Below are 20,172 nucleotides of genomic sequence, written 5' to 3'. Positions count from 1 at the left end.
AAGAACATCAATTTCATTGCACCACAACAGAATATGAAGAACTTGTAGTTCATCAGAAATGTATTTAGAAATTTGATTTTGATCCAATATGGACTGAAGCCAAATTTAAAAATTACAACATTTCTAACAAATTAGAAAAGGTGTGTTTCTGCAAGCTCCAGTTATAATACTTTATTTCTTCTTTTAGCAGAGATTAAAATGTCTTCTCCTACGCCTGAAGACCCATATCCTCAGTTTATTCACAGAAAAAGAAGTGAAGGGCAGGTATTAAAGAGCAAGAATCCTCATCCAGCTTGCTTTGCCAGTTGTTACAGTATGAAATTAAGGATCCTCCTCCTCCCAGTTCATGATGGAAAGGCACATGGCAATGTGCCCCACGTTTGTGGGGACAGCAAAATTGGTGCTGAGTTCAGTTAAACACTGACCACAGTCACCATAGATGTTGTGCTGCAAATTAAAATATCATCTCAGTGTTCAGTAGCATTCAGAAAGGCAAACTGTGTTAAGAACTCTTATGAAGGGAACTGAGGAAAAAAACACCATAGAACATCACTAGGCTGTTCTTCCCGTTAAATTTCAAAATGATACAGTAGAACTGAAAAGGTAAGGCACAATTTCTGAACCAGGAGAAACTAAGTATACTGCATGTTTTGGGCACAGTGAAGAAAACAGTGCAGTAAGAAATCTACAGGTTTCTAAATTCATGGCTGACAAGGAAAGGAGCAATAGAGAGTTGTTATATACTAATTTTCATAATACTTGAACTAGTGACACTATTAAGCAGACAATTTAAAATATGCAAAAGGAACTTTTTTTTTTCACACAATAGTTATAACACAGAATTCATTGCCACAAGGTGTTGTGTAAACTAATCCAAAAGGATTCAAAAAACAATCAGTAAAATTCATAAAAGTTCATCCAGTGCTCCTAAACAGAAAGCTTTAGCACCAGTACTCCAGAAGCAAGTGCCTAAGCCCCAAAAAACTGAAAATGGGAAAGATGTACCTGGGCACTGATCTATCCACATTCACCAGTTCTTACATTCCTTACATGAACATCTAACACTTACTACTGTTAGTGAGAGGATGCTGGATTTGATGATCCATTCAGGATGATTTTATATTCAAACAGATTTCTCTGAGATGTTCAGGAGACAGAAGCCATGAAAGTACCTCTGTAAAAAGATACAATGGGATGTCAGAAAATTGGCAGGTGATCAGCTGTTTAGCTTTCCTGAATAGTTCAAAGAACCAACAACTTTTAAGAGGTGACTGTTATCTGAGCAGCAAATGCAGTGGCAACAGGTCTTTCTCGTGCCTTTTTTTGCTTCCTCTGACTAAGCAATTAAAAGGCAAAAAGTTTACAGATATACGTTGCCTTTAGGTAAAAGTTTGCAGATGCAAATTGTCGTTAGGCAAAATATGTTCATTTATTATGACACAAACACACAAACAAGAAATATACACCAAAATGTATTATGGACTAATTATAATACTCAGACACTCTGTTCATACCCAGTGACTTCCAAAGATACAGCCACCAGACTTCCAATTCTCTTGAGAAGAAAATCCTCCCATCATGACTGGTCTTTCAAAACTCACGTTGCAAACAAGTTGATAGAGAACAAAAGTAAATGTATGTAATGAAACTGTCCGACAATCCTAATTATAAAATCACTTCAGTGACTTCACTGTTTTCATTATACCCAGGGACCTTTGATTCCCGTTCAGTACCCTGCACAGGCAATATTTGAATATGGTCTTGCAATGCTTGTTGTTAATGCATGTTAAAACAGTTAATACTCTCCTGAGGCAGCTTTAATGTACATGATTGTTTCTTGGCTTTTTGTTAACTGGTCTTTCTCGAGAAGTAGAGACAAGGTTCTCACATGTGCTGTGCGCCAATGGACTGTGCTGCCTTAGTGCACATTCTGCACCCTTTCATCTGCTTTTGTGTCTGGCATTTCTTGCAGAATTCCCAGTTTCGGCCTGCAGGAAGAATCCGGAAGATCCACAGAAAATCCACTGCAGTTCTTAAACCATGATCAGCAAACAGGCAGTCATAAAGACAGAACGCTGCTCTTAAATTAGTTCCTTGCAATAAAAGCAGCATATAAACCCATACTCTAGACAAATACGAGTTTTACACCTGTGTTTTGTGCTTTAATCAGCTATTTGCACAGACCTTTCTCCCTCCTGTGCCTTGCCTGGCTGTGGTTCAAGAAGTTCACCACAGGCTAGATGCTGCAGTGGTGTGAGGGGGCGGTCAGAGCCGGTCTGTACCTGCACCCCAAGCGGAGAAGGGCACAAAGCCTCGGTCCCACCCTGTGTAGCAATTATCTACAGAGCCGACACGACGCGGCTCAGCCAGGCGAGGCGGGGCGGGGCGGGGCGCGGCGGGGTGGGGTGGGGTGAAGTGAGGCCGCCCGCCCTCCCCGCGAAAGCCGCCGCACTACAACTCCCAGCAGGCATTGCGCGCAGAGGCCGAACTCTCCACTGCAGACTAAAATTCCCAGCAGGCTCCGCGGCCGGCCGGCGCGCGGCTCCCACCAGCCTTTGCAGAGCGGCCTGGCCCTCCCCCCCGCCCCGCCGGCGGGAAGACTACATCTCCCAGCAGGCCTCGCGACCCCGAGCCTCTCCATTTCCGGGAGCGGCGCCGCGTCCGTCGCTTGGCAGAGGCGGCGGCGAGCCGGAGCGGGCCTGGCGCGGCGGCTGCCCGGAGCGCGGCGAGCGGGGCCTCCTGGAGCCGGCGGCGGTGGAGGGCAGCGAGGCCGGGGAGGTCTCCGGGCGGTCGGCGCCATGCTGAATATGTGGAAAGTGCGAGAGCTGGTGGACAAGGCGTGAGTACGGCGGGGCGCGGGCGGGCGGGGCGGAGGGGTGCCCGGGCGCGGCTCGGCTGTGGCCCCTCAGCCGGGGCCAGTGCTCCCCCCGCCCCCCCACAACATGGCCGCTGCCCCTCCCCCTGCTGAGGCGGCTGCTCACACCCTCTCCGTTCCCCGCTGGCCCCTTCCCCGCGCCCCCTCCCCGCCTCCGTCCCAGCTCCCCGCTTGCCTGCCCGCCGTGGCCCCCTGCTCCTCCGGGCGCGGCTCGGGCCCCTCCGGCGGGCAAGGGCTGCTTTCCAGGTAGCCTCTGGCCTTTCCATTATGGCTGGCTGCTTTCCTGCCCCTCTTGGGCTCGTCTGGGCCCTTCCAGCCCTTGGGGAGCTGTGCTGCTTCTTTGGGTGCCCCCTTCTCTGCCGGGGCACGAGGGGTGTGTGCCCATTTGAGTATGTAAGCTCTTAAAATCAGTCTCTACTGGACTGGCTCCTGCCATGGCTCCTAGGCCCCTGAGGAGGAAACAGACAAGTCACTCGAAGAAGGAGGGGGAGTAAAGAACCACCTGTACAGCAGTGGGTTTTCAGAGTGCTTCCAAAGTCACCACATGCTCTCTTGAGTGCTTTCCTCCTTCCTGAGGACAGGTTTCTACTGCAATTGCCATTGACTCACCATCCCTCGGCCTTTCAGAGGTGGAGCATGGTAGCGGAGTGAAATGCTCTATCCCACCCCTTAAACATTTGAATAGCTCAGATATTTGCAAGTTTTATTTCCATGACTATGACTTCCTCCCACTGCGATCTTGGCTCTGGTCTTGGTTATCATGATAACTGTGTTGCAGCTTGAGAACGTGACATTATTGTTACATTTCTCAGCCACTCCTTTATTTTTGGCATGAGACAAATTTGATATGATAGAGAACTTAAAAGATTATGTTTTGCCTTCTTAAATAATGAATCCTTAGGGGCAAACTTGGAGCCCTTTTCCATGAATTGTGGACTACTGAGAGGAATAACTGGCTGAAGTTCTATAGATAAGTGTATACCAAATCAGATTACATGAACTATTAGTTGTATCGAGCCTTAGAAGTCAAAGGATAAGTCTTCCAAAATTGAAGTTCTGTTTTGAACATTTTTTAGTTTTTTTTCTCTGAACAGTTCTTAAACTGGCCTGCTTTATATATGGGCTTAAAGACAGCAAACTGAAGAGAAATGGCAGCTTATTCATGATACTTTTCCTTATGGTCCTCTATACCTGACTGAGACTTTTCTAGGCCAATAATCAGATATTTAAGAACCACTGTGAATAAGACTTCTCCTGAGGAGGTGGTTTACTTTTTACAGCTTCTTGCATGCAAAGTCAGCCCTTGTTAAGGTAGTTTTAATAATGTGACAAATGAGGTATATAGTAGAACAACCCAAATAGGCCTGTCTCAAGTTCTAGAACCTAAAAGGACACATTCAGGGAAATCAAGTTTTTTTAAGTTTTGTGTGTGTATTTTTATTTGTGTGGGATTACTGATCACCACAGCATTATAACAATGTCACTGTTTTTAAAAAGTTTACTTTTAAGGATATTTCCTACCTTATTAAGACAAACAGTACATCAGAATCTGTTTCAGAAAAGACATCTGATTTCCAAAGCAGGTGCAAGAAGTGAACATTTCAAAAAATAAAAAAATGTTTTTTGAATAAACTTAAGTTTCTGGTTTCTGGGAATAACATTATCCAAATAAAGCAGATTGTGTATTTAAAAAAAAAAAGGGGGGGGGTGGAGGCAGGGGGGGAAGTGGAGCCTGCAAAGTAAATAGTATTTAGAGACATCAAAATCAATAGTCCCATTGTGTGTGGTGCAGATTTGTCATAATGTCTTCTGTCTTAAAGCCATGACTTACAGAATTCCCTGCAGAAGAGGCTAAACAATATTATCTGCCTCAGAAATAACTGCTGATGCTGTGGCTTAAACATACTGATCGTTAACAAGAAACTCTTTCCTTAAAAAAGGAATATGATTATATGAGGATTTTGAAAATGTACAAATAGCTTGAAATTTTGCTAGTTGAAACTGATATCTTTGTAGTGGTTAGCTCTGTATCTTGGTTCCATATTCAGCTGATAGTTATCTTAGAATTTCAATTTATTCATCTGGGGATTTTTTATCCTTATTTGGGCTTCAGGTGGCATAACCTGATTAGGTCTGGTTAGGTCAGATATTTCAAGGTGGAGGACTTTTAATAAACAATTTTCAGATTTTTCAGAGTATGAGAGTTCAGTAAGCGATGATACATAGTTAAACTACTATTAATTATTTTTTTCAATGTTTGTAGGTTATGTTAACAGCAAAAAACCTAAGTAAAAATGATAACCTATTAAAATTCCTGAAAGTTTTAGAACCTAAAAGTAAATTAACAACTGCAAAATACAAAAAATCAAGTTTGTATTTAGTTTTATTGAAGTATTTGTTATTTATGTTTCCTTCAGTGTGATAGAAATTGAGCAATCAAGTTCATAAGGTCAATTCTGTTTTCTAGTTCTCTTCACGCTAGAATCACTTCTATTTTTTGTATTGCAGCATTTTCTAGTAATTAAAAAATACGGATCTGCATAGTTTTGTGCATAGACAGTTATTTTTGATACTGAATGGTGGTCCTCTTATATATGAAACTCAGGAAGAATATGTGATAGAGTATTAGATTTAGACTGTTTTAAGATGTGACAAGATACTTTGTGTCTTGTTCTCCTTTTTGTTAACCTCATTGTTCTTAGTTGCTAATATAGCTCCCTCCCCCACCTCCCTTAAATAAAATGTAAGTGCCTTGGTTAGTTATGATTGAACAGTAATACCTTGTTTCTGACTGGGCATAGTGAGTAAGTTTGGGACTTAAACCAAATAACTAATAAAGCCTGTCTGTGCCTAGCAAAATTTGCTTGTCCTAAGCTTTATTCTTACAGTTTTTAAATAAATGTCAAACTTCTTTCACCCTCCAGTTTCTTCCCAGGTACTGAAATGCATGCTAGAGTTCCTCAAATGTGTGGAATTGTGTTGAGTTTCTGGTTAGCTTGTGGTTTAGAAGATGTAGGTCTACATTTTGTTCTTTCTACATTTTTCTCTTTTTTATTTTTCTACATTTCTTATTTCTTCTGGAATAAATTCTATTTCACATTATTATGTGAATAAACTAACTTCAGAGGCAGCTTTCACTTTTTTTTTTTTTTAGATGTTCATTTGTATGGGTTCTTTTTCCACAGTAGGTCAAAACTGAATTGGAAAGTAAACAAAAGAATTGGAAAATAAATGCAGCCCTCTGTGCTCAACTTGTTTGCTCTATAACAGTAAACTCAGTTGAAATGGCAGAGGTTTCTGGTGGCTGAAGTCCAGGGTGGTGCTTGATGCAAAATTAGTGAGTCAGGTGGCAGTTCTGAGTCATTGCTGAGGTAATACAGTAGACTTTCTGTTAGATTATGTTTTGTCATAGACTTAGGTTAGGTCTGCAGTAGAAGAATGTAGCCTAAACATTATATGCAAGAGGTGGCCCATTTTTCCTAACGAGCTGCATACCAACATCTTCACATGACAGAGTGCAGAGGCACCCATCTCATACTTTAGATAGCTGGTGGGAGTGTGAGCTCTAAGAACATTTGGCAGGTAGGAAGTGTGCTGGTCACCAGCTATCCCAATGCTCTGCTGCACAATGGGTTTTGCAGCTTTGTCTCTGGATGACCTGGTGGCAGCAGCCCTGGCTGTTCTGTGGTCCCATTGCAGGGGGTTCAATTACTCCATGTCTGCTCTGGAGCAGCACTGTAGTTGTGATGAAACTTGAGGGTAAGCATTGCATTTGAATTGCTTCTGAGCTGCATGAGTCTAAGGATCTGCAGGTTGGCTAGTACTGTCTAGAAGCAGCTTATATAAGAAATGTCATATTTTTATTGGTATAGCTGCATTTGGACTTCAATAATCAAACCACCAAAGGCCCCAGACAAGTATCTCCCCGCTGTCTGATAACAGAACTGGCAAAAGGTATTGGGGGTCCCTGAGGTATAGTTCTAGTGTCCTGGCTACGGAAATCTAGAGTATTATGCAACTTGTTAACTTCCTTTTTCCATCTTATTAGGCAAGTATATGTTGTGCTTTGTGTTCCCTGTGAAATTTCTAGGGGAGTTCTACAAAGAAAACCCCATGGCTTTTTCAAAAGAAAACAAGGAATATCAAGAAACTCCATTAAAACAGTTTTTAGCTTGGCAGATGTAGGAAGGTATTAGCTTGGTTTTGTGGCCAAGTTCAAAAGCCAGGCCATCGTATATCTCCAGTCTTATTGAATTTTATTTTCTTGAAGCAGAATGTGCTGATTCTTATTTTCCTGAAACATTACTGTATGTTGTTAACCTCACACAAGGTTCTTCTGCTTAAAGCAGAAAACAGCATTTATGCATATATAGCTAGCAAGACTAGTTGGACTCCTCACAGGAAAAATTCCTCTTAATATAGGGTGTCATTGTAACTTAATGTTTTTGCTAACTAGTTTCTGTCACAGACATGTAGGACGTGCAGTAAGCAGGAAGAAAGACCTTTGGACACATTGAGATTAGATTGCTGCATGTATGACATGATGAGACTTTACAGCCACTTTCTTTAAAATTTCATTACCATTCTTAGCTTTTATGATGTTCCACATGCATGATGAGAATGTGAGGGAGCTCATTTTAAGCACCTTCCACACATCAAAGGGTAAGAAACAGTCTAATTAAAAATTTGGTTAAGGTGACAGACCTGTATGTAGTAAGGATGGTATGATCCAGATGTTCATTTGAATTGGGTAGGGTAGGTAGGATAGTTGTCACTGAGTTTTTGAACTTCTTGGATGTGTACTTAAAAAGAGGAGAGAGCCTGTGAATTTCTTGCCAGTATTAGAAATGTGACAACTGCCATCCAGTTTTTTCTGTGTCCTTTCCAGTTCAGTTTGTCCATCTAAATGAGTCCTAACTGCTCTGCTAGTACTGCTCTTAGCCATGCTTTTCTAGTGATCCAGCAGGAATGTATTTGCATTCGCTCATGTTGTAGAGTAGGAGTTAAAGCATTACAGAGCTATGTTTTCATACATTTTGCAAGCTTGATAAGTTGCCCGAGTATGTAATATTTTAAGCTGTTTTTAAATGGGGAGCAAATTGTCTTGTTTGGAACTTGTTTAGAACTGATTGTAATGCTTGTATGGATACTAAATGCTGGAAGCATTTATAACACTTGAGAATTTATTTGTAGAGTTAGGCACTAGGGTTCTCTATTATTTGTTTTGATATTACATCTGTGAAAGGAGGAATGATGTTTTAGTGTTAGTGGAAAAGGAAGGATTAAAGGAGCTGCTGTCATCAGCTCTGATACAACTAGGTAGGAGAGAAGTTCTTTTACTCAATAAACAGCATGTTTTCTTTAATACTTCTAATTGTACAAGCTGTAAAGAGAAGGGTAAATTATTGGTAAAAGAGTGAATTACTGCTTCAATTGTCATAGCAATTCCTAGCTGTTATAGCCTAAAGCATGGCATGTAAATTAGACCTTGCACTTCAGCTGAGGAGTAGAGGTTTCTGGACAACTCTCACTTCACAGATGAGGAAAACTAAAAAGATATCTGTGTCAAGTAAACCAAGTCACAGTGAGTGATAGCAGTTAAAACTCTGGATTTGCTGACTTCCAGTCTCATTGTTGTCTGCTAGCTCATGCTATGTCTGTATTATACTTATTAATATGGTAAATACATACCAGTAGTTTACCCTGCAATTACATGGCTTACCGTTAACTTTCAGTTGCCTATTGCCTGTAGCATGCTCACATTTGACTAACATATAAGCAGGATCCTATGTATACTCAGCAGGGGTTTAAAATCCTCTTGCCTAACTACTGTCTTTTTTAATGTGCCTGTAATTGTTCTTGTTTATGGGTGGTTTTCTTATGGTTCATGATTTGTCCACCCAGACTGTTGAGCTCTTCTATAATGAACTGCTGGTTCATTAATAGCAGGTATTATGGTAAATGATCCATCATGCAGTATATCCAGCGAAAGGGTAAATAAGTGCCCAACACTAGTCCATTGCTATCTGACCTTCCTGTAAACTCCCTTGCTCCAGTTCCAGGATCATTTAGTTTTCTTTATATTTAAGATTTATTTTGGTTTGCATAAGCAAGATCTTCAGAGCAGTGAATGCTTCCATCGTTTTATGTAAGGGACAGTTAACCCTCACTGCATGAGTTATCCTCGTATTGCTGCTTAGGAGATGTCCTGCTGGTAACTGCTTTAAGAACAGCACTTTGTATCATTATTACAAGCAAGGTGATGATTATTATCTCCAGCCCGATAAGGACTTGTCCTCTGCCTGGTTACTGGAGAGAGGGAAGAAATAGTCTAGGGAACACAAAGGAAGACTGTATTTGAACATATAATTTGGCTCTACCAAGCACTTGTCACAGCAATTATTTCTTATGGCTTCTTAAACCTTTTCCTAACTTCAAAAAAGTTGCTGTTTTTAATGAGGAATAAAAATGGTTGTAGTCTTTGGGTCATATAATTTAGTATTGATGATAAACATCTTTGACAATATTACGCTCACATCTCATGTGCATAGATATGTAATTCTCCTGTTTGAATGTTCAGCTGATGGAATAATCAAAATCAGACAAATATTACAGGCTGAAATATATAGAGTAAGAGTTAGCATAAGGTAGTTGTGACCAAACACGCAAGTTTAATCAACACACTCCAAGTGGGGCTTTTGTTAGTGCTCTTTTGCATATATTATTGCTATTTTGCACCCTATGGAAGCTAACAGTAGTTTGTATTACGTTGCATAAGGCTAGCTGAAGTGTTGGCCTTGCGTATTTTCAGGGAATTTAAATGATGTGTGTATGTGTGACAACTTTTATGTCCTTGAAGTATTTTTAAAGCAGTTTTGCATCACCTTTCCAGATATAAGACTGTGCTTCTTGAGAAGTAAATGAAGCTGGTCAAAGATAAGAGCCTTACCTACATCACTGTATGCAACTGTGGTCAAAATGATCAAGGTGCTTAACTCTGTTCTGTGCTAATTCCTCTTGGTTGTGTTGCCAGCTAGTGGATTGTAAAATATTACTTGATTTGCATAATTACTTCATATACAAAGTATAATTGCTTCCAAAGCAGTGTGCAAGTGTAGAACAGACTGCTGCTTTCTCTCCTCAGGTTTGCCTGTTTCAAGGTGCAACTCTAAGCATTGCAGTGGTTCTAAAATGTGATCTTGAAATTCTAATCTGATTCTTGCATCTCCTATCTGCTTCCATTAATTTAAAGTTTTAAGTGAATTTCTGTATTTATGTGAAGATGTAAAAAAAGATGCTTTTATAAAAATAGAAAGATGAGATGTTGGAGGAGGAGTGAAGCATTGCCTCATAGGAAGGTAGGTTTAGAACATAAAAATATGGTGATCTTAAGAATTGCATGCTTCATTTTGGAACTCTTAGAATTTCTCTTATTTGTTTATTCTGAAGTTTGGGATACAGCTTGTCCACAAGTCATAATACAGGAAGTCCCATTTGAAACTGGAAAACTCATCTCTAACATGCAGAACATGACCTGTTGCTTCAAGTATTTTCCAAATACTTTACCAGCATGTGCTTGATATGAAACTTCAACTTCCAAATTACCACTGTGTGTGCCGAACTAATATTAAGACTGTATTTTAAAAAGGCGGGTGGGAAACTGAGGCTTCTTGGTTTTGGAAAAAGTAGGACAGCTACTCCCTTTAACTATTTTTTTTTTTTTTTAGTAAAAGAGATGTACAATAGCATAAATTTCTGTTTAAAGTTGTCTGTTTTCCAGATTTTAAATGTTTATCTCAAATTTCTTTTTATAAGGCAAAGCTAATATTGGGCAAGAAAATGAAAAACTGAATTAGTAGCAAATGTACCAAGTGAATAAAGTATCCAGTTTGGGGACTGGTCTTTTTCTAGCTCCTTATAGTGTGCTGGATCTTATTGACATAAGTCAAATATGGGCCCAGTTATAGACAGAGATTGACAGCTGCTGTCATCTTAATGTTCAGAGCATGAGCTTTGTTTACCTATTCCATTTGGAATAAACAGCTGTAGTATAGCTAAAACTTTGTATTAAGGATGCTCAGTAGTCTCTTTAGAAAGAGCAGTTGTGTAGGAGACTATAACTCTCTCATGACAAAACAGTGCCTGTATTCTGCCTCTGAAAAACATGACCTGATTCTAACTGGGGTGCACTTTATTTTTTTAAGGTACAAATACCTGTTAAGATAAGGTCATGTGAAATTTTTACGAGTTTGTAGTTCACTTCTTTCCAGAAAGCTCTGTAGGGTGTGGTTCTGAGTTTTTTTCAAGAGTAGTGTAAGAAAAAGTATTCATTACTTATTTATTCTTACACTGTGTGCTCTGTAAGTATGGTGGTTTGGGTTGCTGTGTGGTGAACTGGATAGAGGAATAGAGCCAATTGGAAGCTTTCTTCCTTTGTCTCTCTCCCAAAAGGACTTTCTAGGTTATTTGTTTTGAAGTTAGTTTAGTTCCCTAGACTTGTTTGCTGTGCAAGTGTTTGTGTCACACATCTAAGAAAGCAGTGTTGAGATAGGGGGGAAGGGAAAGGGAGAGAAGAGGGACCATTAAAGCCAGTGTAAGTGGAGGACACAGGAACACTTGGCTGAGTCTCCCCTTGTAGTTGCCCTGAAGTCTCAAATGCCATAAGCACTATCGCAGATATGAAAACATAACCTAAGCCATGAAATCTTAGGTTGTAGTTTCACAGTCAGTGTAAGTGTAGGTGGCTTGTAAAAGAGGTTTCACAGCCGTCTGCCACAAACTGCACACTTCTCTCTCCCTTTTGCTGGCACTAGCATACTTTCTGCCTGATGAGAGAGTCTCTCTCAGACTAACCAGTTGTTTTTGCCAATTAAATTCTATACTGGATCAGTTCCCTGGTATAGTTAACTCCATGGTCACACAAATATTTGTACTGGCATAAAGGAAGGAATGGTGTTTGGGTAAGAAGTGGCTGGGGGCAAAGAAAGGCAAGGTACAGGTTTAGTGCTTGAAGTACACCCTTGGTGTGTGGTTTCACAAGCAGGTTGAGGAGCTCTAAGATTATTCTTCCACTGCAAGAGAATGTCCCACTTCTATACCTGGCCATTCACTGTCTTATGCTGCTGTTGCATATTTCAGTATTTGCTTATGCTATCTTGTTGATGCAACTATAAAAAAACAAAACAAAACACAAAAAAACCCCCACAAAAACAAAAAAACAAAACAACCCCAAGCTTTTAGGGTGCATAACAGATTTCAGATTTGGCAGCATGATGCATAAGCAGCTGCTTATGGCACCACAAGCACTAGTGTTGGTAGGGGAAAGGACAGGAAAATAGGCTGGGACCCTTTTTTGACGATAATACATTTTTATGTAACTTTTTTGAAACTGCACTGTTAGTTTGTTAGCTGCAAAATTGTTCTAAAAGATTTTAATTTAAGTTCTAAGTTTAAATTTCTTGAGGTTGCTCTTCTGTTTTGTATATCACTACTTCAAGCTCCAGAGCTAACATTCCTGTGATTGTATCACTTAAGTTGGGGGATATTCATCAGTATTTCTGACTCTGCTCTCAGATCCTAAATTTGGGAGAAAGGCTACAGATAATAGAATAGATAGAGAGATATAGTTGTGTGTCTTCTATGGTGCTACTTTGAATGATTCAGGCTGGAAGTGATCTTGGGATCTGACAGATCTTCATGAGATGCTTTCAATTCAATTTAAAAGTGAAGCTAATTACATTAGAAATACTGGTGGTATATATTTCAGTTGTTACAGAGTGATGAGAGTGGTGTTCTCTGTAGACTGTTAAATAGATTAAATCTTTTTGGATGTGTTTGGTTTGCCACTGAAAGTGAAACTAATGTGACAACACAGATGTTGCTAGTGTGTATTTATGTATTTTAAGAAAACTGCCTCAAAGGTGTTGTATTCTTCCCTTCCCTCATCCAAATAGTGTGTCCTATTCTAACCAGTTAAATATTGACTGCATGCTTAATAGATATTAATTGGTTCATTTGGGATACAATTAGAAATATTAGTGTATATTCAACTTGTTTAATGAGACTGACCTGCATTTTTTTTTAATCTGTTGTAATAATAATGAGACCTGTTGGGAGTTAAGGAGTAGGGTTTTTTCTCTGCTCCATTCTGAGTCATAACAATAAATGTTTTTTCTTGTTGGTTGCTCTCCCCATCCTGTCAAGCTGTCTAGAAGCACCCTAATGTACTTTAGAGACTGTTCAGCATTTCCTCTCAAGATACAGCTTTGTTTTTAGTAAACAAATACATCCCTATGTGATTTTTGGGAGATGTGTTTGTTTTGTTCTGTGAGACTACTCAGTTGAAGGCTTCTCTAAGTCCATTTTGAATGTAAAGAGAAGAAAAATGCTTTTGATAGCCTTAGATAATTTTATTGGAGTTGCGGTGGGTTGATGTATCTTCTGAAAAATAAATTACATTCTTGGTAACTTACATCTGCAAATAGAGCTGATAGCTTAATCATTGCTGTCACTTTAAATACTCTTCAAAACAAGGATTAATTAAATTATTGTAACTATTCTTCCATATGATCATGCAAAGAGGGGAAAAACGCCTCTGTTCAAAGTTGTTTATTGTCTAAATGATTTAACTTCTATCACAGCGGTCTGTCTCTCCTTGTTACCAAATAGATGATTTTGTTTCTTGAGACAGCTTGAAAACTTAGTGCTAATAGACTTCTAATTGGAAAGTGGAGTCTTTTAGCCTTTAAACTGCCAGTGTCAGGTTTTTTTCTAGTTACATGGTAACTGTAACTTATGTAGCTGCAGACATTAGATCATAAAAATCCAGTAGTCTTAGCATTAGTGAGTAAAAAAAGAAATAGTTCCTATACTGAACCACAGTGAAATTGGTTTGTTGTAAATACACAGTGTAAGCTGAAATTATCATCTGTATGTGGACAGGAACCAGAAACTGGGGCTCTGAGGCAAGTGAAACAGCTCTTGTTACCTTTTTAGGACATAAGAGTTACTTGATCTCCTGGACGAACCAGTTTAACAAATGATACCTATGAAAGGAGAGGAAACATCATTATACTCCACAAATAAACATGACTTGGCATTTTGAAAGTTAATTTATACGTAATTTGCCAGACTCATTCCACAAATGAACGGTTGCTTTGAGTAAAAATGCATGTTTGTGAACTTGCAGGTTTTTAGTTTGCCAAGGTGCACTTTTTATTTAATGTGAGATGCTAATCTGAAAAATTTAATGAAATAATGAATGTTAATAACATGTTGATATCTTAATACTTCACTTGCTCTGAATGGTGTCTTCTTGCTGCTTGTGCCCGTTTTTGAATACTCTGCTGTGAATAGCTGTGGGAGGACACTGCTATTTACTATTAGACGAAGTTACTTTGTCCAACTGCTTAATACAATAGTGGAAGGATTTCTAGGTTGTTACCTGTCTTCATAGAAAAGTGAATGACAAAGGAAAATAGGTATTAAGCTAATTTAGTCTATTTAGGATTATGGAAGCTGCTTTTTATTCTTAGATATAGCAGGAGAGAAACACAGTAATTCAGGTTAATTAAAGGATGATCAATCTGAGGTAAGAAAATATTAGATTTTTTTAAAACAATTTTTTTTGTTAATTTACTGGCTGCTTTATAATAAGCTGAAAACTAAATAATTGTGCCATTCCTAGGAGCTGCATTTGAATTGATTTAAATTCTGTGCAAGTATTTTTTTCCCAATGTGTTCTTGGAACAGTGATGTTTGTTTTTTCTCATGCACTTTTTTTCCTTTTTATTGTAGTAATTATTTTGTCATGGTTTAGTGAGAAACTTCAGTTTTGTCTTTCTAAAGAATCACCTGAAATAAAAGACTTCATGGCAAACAAGACTAAAACATCATCCCAGTAATAGTCCTAGAAGACACAGTAAATAGTAATAAAACTTGACAGGACAAGAGGCAGTGGGCACAAATTAAAACTCATTAAATTGTATCTAGACAGAAGAAAACACTTTTTTACTGTGAGGGTGATCAAACACTGAAGCAGGTTGCCCAGAAATGTTGTGGAGTCTCCATCCGTAGTGATATTCAGAACCTGTCTAGACATGGTCCTGGGCAACCTGCTTCTACTGAGCCTGCTGGAGCAGAGTGGGTGGGCTAGGGGATCACAAGAGCTCCCTCCCAGCCTCAGGTGTTCTCTGGTTCTGACTCAGCTCTCTGGAACTCTGAGAGCTCTTTACAGAATACAAAAATGAAGATCAGCTACAGTATAGCAAACAGAAGTGTACTGAGAAGGTACAATAGCCCTATATTTCCAAACACTCAATTTTAGGGGAAAAAGACAGTAATGTTTCTGCTAGTGGAAGTATAGTGTGTGACCCAAAGTGCATTGTGCAGCCCTTCTATAGTATTTCATTATTGTTTCCTGTGCTGTGAGACTCATCTATAATTCTTGTAGCAATTGAACTATTTTGGTGTGCTTTTGATTATATATATGGTATACTTATCCCATGTAATAAGGTTACAGAAGAAATAGTGGGGAAATAACTGATCTTCAGGACTGGATGTCAGCATACTGATGTCATCTCCCTGGACTTATGCGAAGTATTTGACACTGTCAACATGACCACACAACATCCTTATCTCTAAATTAGAGAAACATGGATTTGACAGATGGACCACTTGGTGGAGAAGGAATTGGCTTGATGATCTTGCTCAGAGTTGCAGTCAGCAACTTGATGTCCATGTGGAGAGCAGTGACGAGTGGCATTCCTCAGGGGTCAGTATTGGGACTGGTGCTGTTTAACATATTTGTTGGAGACACGGACAGCGAGGCAGAGTGCATCCTCAGCAAGTACACTGACAACAGCAAGCTGTGTGGTGCAGTGACATGCTGGAGGGCAGGGATGCCACCCAGAGGGACCTGGACAGGTTGCAGAGGTGGGCCTGTGCAAACTGCATGAAGTTCAAAAAGGTCAAGTGCAAGGTTCTACACAGGAGTTGGGGCAATCCTGAGCACAGAGTTGATGGAGAGCAGCCCCGCAGAGAAAGACTTGGGGGCATTAGTGGATGGAAAACTGACTGTGAGCCAGCAGTGTGCACTTGCAGCCCAGAAAGCCACACATATTCTGGGCTGCATCAAGAGCAGTGTGGGCAGCAGGTTGAGGGAGAGGATTCTCCCCCTCTGCTTTGCTCTGGGGAGACCCCCCTGCAGTGCTGGAGAGAGCTCCAGGGTGACCTTATAGGGGCCTTCCAGTGCTTAAAGGGGGCTACAGGAAAGGTGGGAAGGGACTTTAGCAGGGGGCATAGGGGCAGGGTGTGAGGGGTAACGATTTTAAACTGAAAACGGTAGATTTAGATTAGGTAGAAGAAAGAAATTCTTTCCTGTGAGGGTGGTGAGGCACTGGTGCAGATTGCCCAGAGCAGCTGTGGCTGCCCCCTCCCTGGAAGGGTTCAAGGCCAGGTTGGACGGGGCTTTGAGCAACCTGGTCTGGTGGAAGGTGTCCCTGCCTATGGCAGGATGTTTGAAACTAGGTGATCTTTAAGGTCCCTTCCAACCCAAACCATTCTATGATTCTGTAACTTTACTATGTTTATACTAAATTAACTTGATCAGGAGATGACAACTAATTTAATGGGAAGAAGGCCTCTAGTTGGTAAAGGGAAAAATATTTCTTATAGGTCTATTGTAGGAGATGTACATCCTGTTACAAGGAATCTCTGTCTTGGTATAAGACAGATTTTAGAAGACTGAAGAATGAGGTGGAACCTGGAATATTTTTCTGTCAGAAAATTGTGGATAAATCTGTTGTGTCAGTGTCCCATTTTAAAACAGCATGGTTAGCAGGACTCCGTTATAGACCAAGCACAAAATAACACAGGCATGGCTGAATGGATGAGCAACGCACTGAAGCAAACCTTTTCAGACCAAATTACCAAGCAAACTGTGTCAACTAGTCAGTTCCAATAAACTGAAAACTCGGGACTAAAGGCGTGAGAACAGGAAGAGGACAATATTGCTTGATATCCTCCCACCTCACGTGGATGGCAGAGAGGTGATGCAGGCAGGGAATGTGATAGCAGTGGGTGACTTCGTGTATCCTATGTAGGTTAGATACACATTGCATCAGCATCCTATACTGAGAACAGTACACATTTAGATGCTCAGTGATTGGCTCACTGAAGAGCTGGGGAAAAAGAAGTGGTAAGCCTTGACTTGGTCCTGAGCTGTGCATTGGTTCTGGTTCAGGATATTACTTTCATAGCCACTCTATAATAGTGAACGTAAAACACTTGGATTAAAAGTATTTTTATGAGCAAAAGAAGCATGAAGAAAAACTTTTGGGGTATACTTTTCAAAAAGGTTGCTTACATAAGAATTAGGAATTTTTTTTTAAAAAAAGCTTTCAAGGGTATGCTGAAGACTGGAATCCTTGCAGGTTATGTGAAGATAATGAAAATGCTCTATTGGTGGCTTATAACGAAACTGTTATCACTTCTCAAAGACAGTGATGAAAAAGAAACACCATTGGTGAAGAGGAGGGTTGAGAAAGTAATTCAAAGCAAAAATGTGTTACAGAAAGCTGAAATGTCGATTTGTGGAAAATGTAAAGTTTAGAGTTGTTGGTCACTCATGTAAGAACAATAACAAGAGAGGTGAGCAAGTTTGAAGAACAACTTGTGGAAGGCATAAAACCTAGTTCAAACCAAATTGGAAGCAGGAAGTCAGAGTGCCTCCAGGGCCATGAGATGCTGAAGGAGCGCTGGCAAACGGTGAAGGCATAGCAGGAAATCCCCCTGAATTCTTTGCCCCTAGCTATAAACTGTTGAATGCTCACAGCTTATTCTGCAGAATTATCACTGCATACTTGCATTTACTTTTTTTGTATGATATAATAGGCATATTTTGACACTGTCAGAGATGACAGTGCTGAACAGGTTTCCCCTTACACAGCCGTGCTTATGCTAAAGTAATACAAAGTACTCACTGAGAGACTGCGAAGTTTTAATTGCACTTTAATTTATAAGATGTTGAATTTCTTCTTGTTAGCAAGGTGAGGATCAGGGAAAGGCTTACGTTTTGAGTAGCTTCCTTCCTAGGAAAAGGGAAATAGATACTCTTGGAGACACTGAAACACAAGTTTCAATGGCCTTGATTGTGTGCCTCGTACGGCTGCCTAGTTCAGTCAAGAAATAAGGTTCTTGCATCCAGACATACTCCACGTAGTTTTACTTAAAGACAGTGTCTTCCTTAAATTGTCTGACAGATGTAATGATCTTTTCTGGATGGGATTTCAGTATTGGATATGAAAGGAAACACTGCAGGTGCATTAAAGCTATTGAGTGGAGAAGGTAGTGTAGCACTCCATAGAACAGTGGAATAGCTCTTGCTTTCAGCTTTGAATAGTGAGCAAGGAGACTGTAAGGAACAGATTTTGAGAAGAGAAGCTGATCAGCCTCTCTGTAGTGACATAGGTTATTCATATTCTCTGATTATTTTAATTATTTTCAGGAAATAAAAGGCCTGAAATCTGATGTTGAGGTTGTGGGTTTTTTGCAAGCATCAGCAACAACAGAATAAATTCCAGTGTGTTTAGCAATAAGATCAGTAAATGATAATGCAGTTCACTTTAGAAAAAACAAAGATGAAGATAATAGTCTCATGTGTCTGTCTTCTACGAAATGCCTCCTGCATAGCAATTCCACTGAAAGACACTTGAATAAATGCAGGAAAACGACTGGTTATGAGCCTGCAATTTGATGACATTGTGTAAACTGTTGCTTCCTATTCCTTTCTCCTACTATGAAAAGTTCAGTGCAGCTTCTGCCTCAGTCTTAAGATATTTTCTGTGTTTCAGGGCTGTATTAAAACAGCAGTTGAAGGTCTTCTTGTTCAGTTACTTTACCTGTTACTTGGACCATACTTCTAGATTCTGTTGAGATATGTCTCAGGTTTTCTTGGGCAATATGGCATTAATGCTTTGCAACATGACAGGTGAAATGTGAAGCAGTACAGAATCATAGCTGTGTAGGTGAAGGTAGAAGGAAGCTGCAAGTCCTTCAAAGCTAGTCGGCGCTAGGGATGGAGTGCAACTTGTGTTGTAGAATTTGGATGTATTTGACATGTATGGTTTGTGTGCAGTTGGGATGCTGTTGTCTGATTCTGGTTGCCTTGAGCCTGAAGGGGCAGGGAGAGAAAGGAGCTGGCAGGAATTAGAGCCCACGGACAGGCTGGAGGGAACAAGGGTAGCAGTTTCATAGTGGGACTCCAGACAGATCTGGTAATCTTACCTGTACCTTGCCTGTGGATCTGAACAGAGAAGAGCTTGTGATGGGTGCTTACTGTTGGCTTAGGGGAGTTATCTGAACTCAGGTTTATTCCTCTCAAAATGATTGCAGGAGGTGATTGATATTGCAAAGTACAGGGGTGCATGGGATGTCACAGTGCCAAAGTGATTATATAGTAGCAGAGAATGATCAGTTTGCATGTTAAAAATTTCAGCACCTGCATTGTTTAAACTTTAGTCAGCCCTCCTTATGGAACAGCTAGCATGTGTTTAGAGTAATGCTTGATTTGTAGTAAATCTGGAATTAGGGCAATGTTTTAATGGTACTCAGCTTGCAATGAAGGGATAGCTGAAATTACAAGGATAATTAAGCATGGTCCATTATGTTGGGGGTGTGTGGGTTTTGGCAGTATTAAACTCTATACTATTGCATGTGCATTCTACTGTCCACACCAAATACTCTGTCAGTTGGCAAATATTTGAAACAGTTCTTTGAGTAAGGCAAGTTTGGATTATTTAGAATTCAGGGTGACTAGTAACACTGAATAGGTCTGTGCCATTCATAGGTGTAGAAACTACCAGGCAGTGTTCCCGTTTTTAAGAGTAAAATCTCTGAACTGTAGGTGTTCAACCAATATACTTCAAGCATGTATAGCATCGTGAAGTTTCCTTGACCAGTTGTTGCATTACTGTAAGCTTACAACTGACACACGCTCTTCATGGTGTTGGAAAACCCCAGTATGAAGTTTTTGATGAACACATCTCACATGAATAGTGAGCGAACAGTTACGAAGAGCACAGAGTTGCAGAAGCTTTAGACATGAGGAGGGGGGTTGTCAAAGGAGTGGTATCTTTTGGGGATGGTGTTAAAGCATTAATGGCACAGCTCTTTTGACATCCTGAAAACTTAAGGTTTGTTTTGGGAGTAGGAGATGTGTCTTAAGCACAGAGGTCATTATGCAACATTCTGCAGGGTTTGGAGTGGCATAGCTACTGCTAGAGTGTTCTTTTTACTGC

General features: G+C 40.1%; 1 protein-coding gene across 1 annotated transcript in view; it reads left to right on the top strand.

Annotated features, from left to right (window-relative positions):
- Window positions 1-2,598: 2,598 nt before the first annotated feature.
- The window catches only part of CLINT1 (clathrin interactor 1), a 54,527-nt gene continuing 36,953 nt past the window's right edge, over window positions 2,599-20,172 (top strand). Inside the window, exon 1 of the mRNA XM_033006221.2 lies at window positions 2,599-2,839. Within this exon, the coding sequence (XP_032862112.2) occupies window positions 2,799-2,839 (41 nt within the window). The 5' untranslated portion in view covers window positions 2,599-2,798. The remainder of the gene's footprint in view (window positions 2,840-20,172) is intronic.

Source organism: Tyto alba, unplaced genomic scaffold, assembly GCF_018691265.1.
Source record: "Tyto alba isolate M040663 unplaced genomic scaffold, T.alba_DEE_v4.0 Super-Scaffold_17, whole genome shotgun sequence".
Taxonomy (NCBI): Eukaryota; Metazoa; Chordata; class Aves; order Strigiformes; family Tytonidae; genus Tyto; species Tyto alba.
Note: the sequence above shows the minus strand (reverse complement) of the source record. Positions and strands in the feature narration are given on the sequence as shown.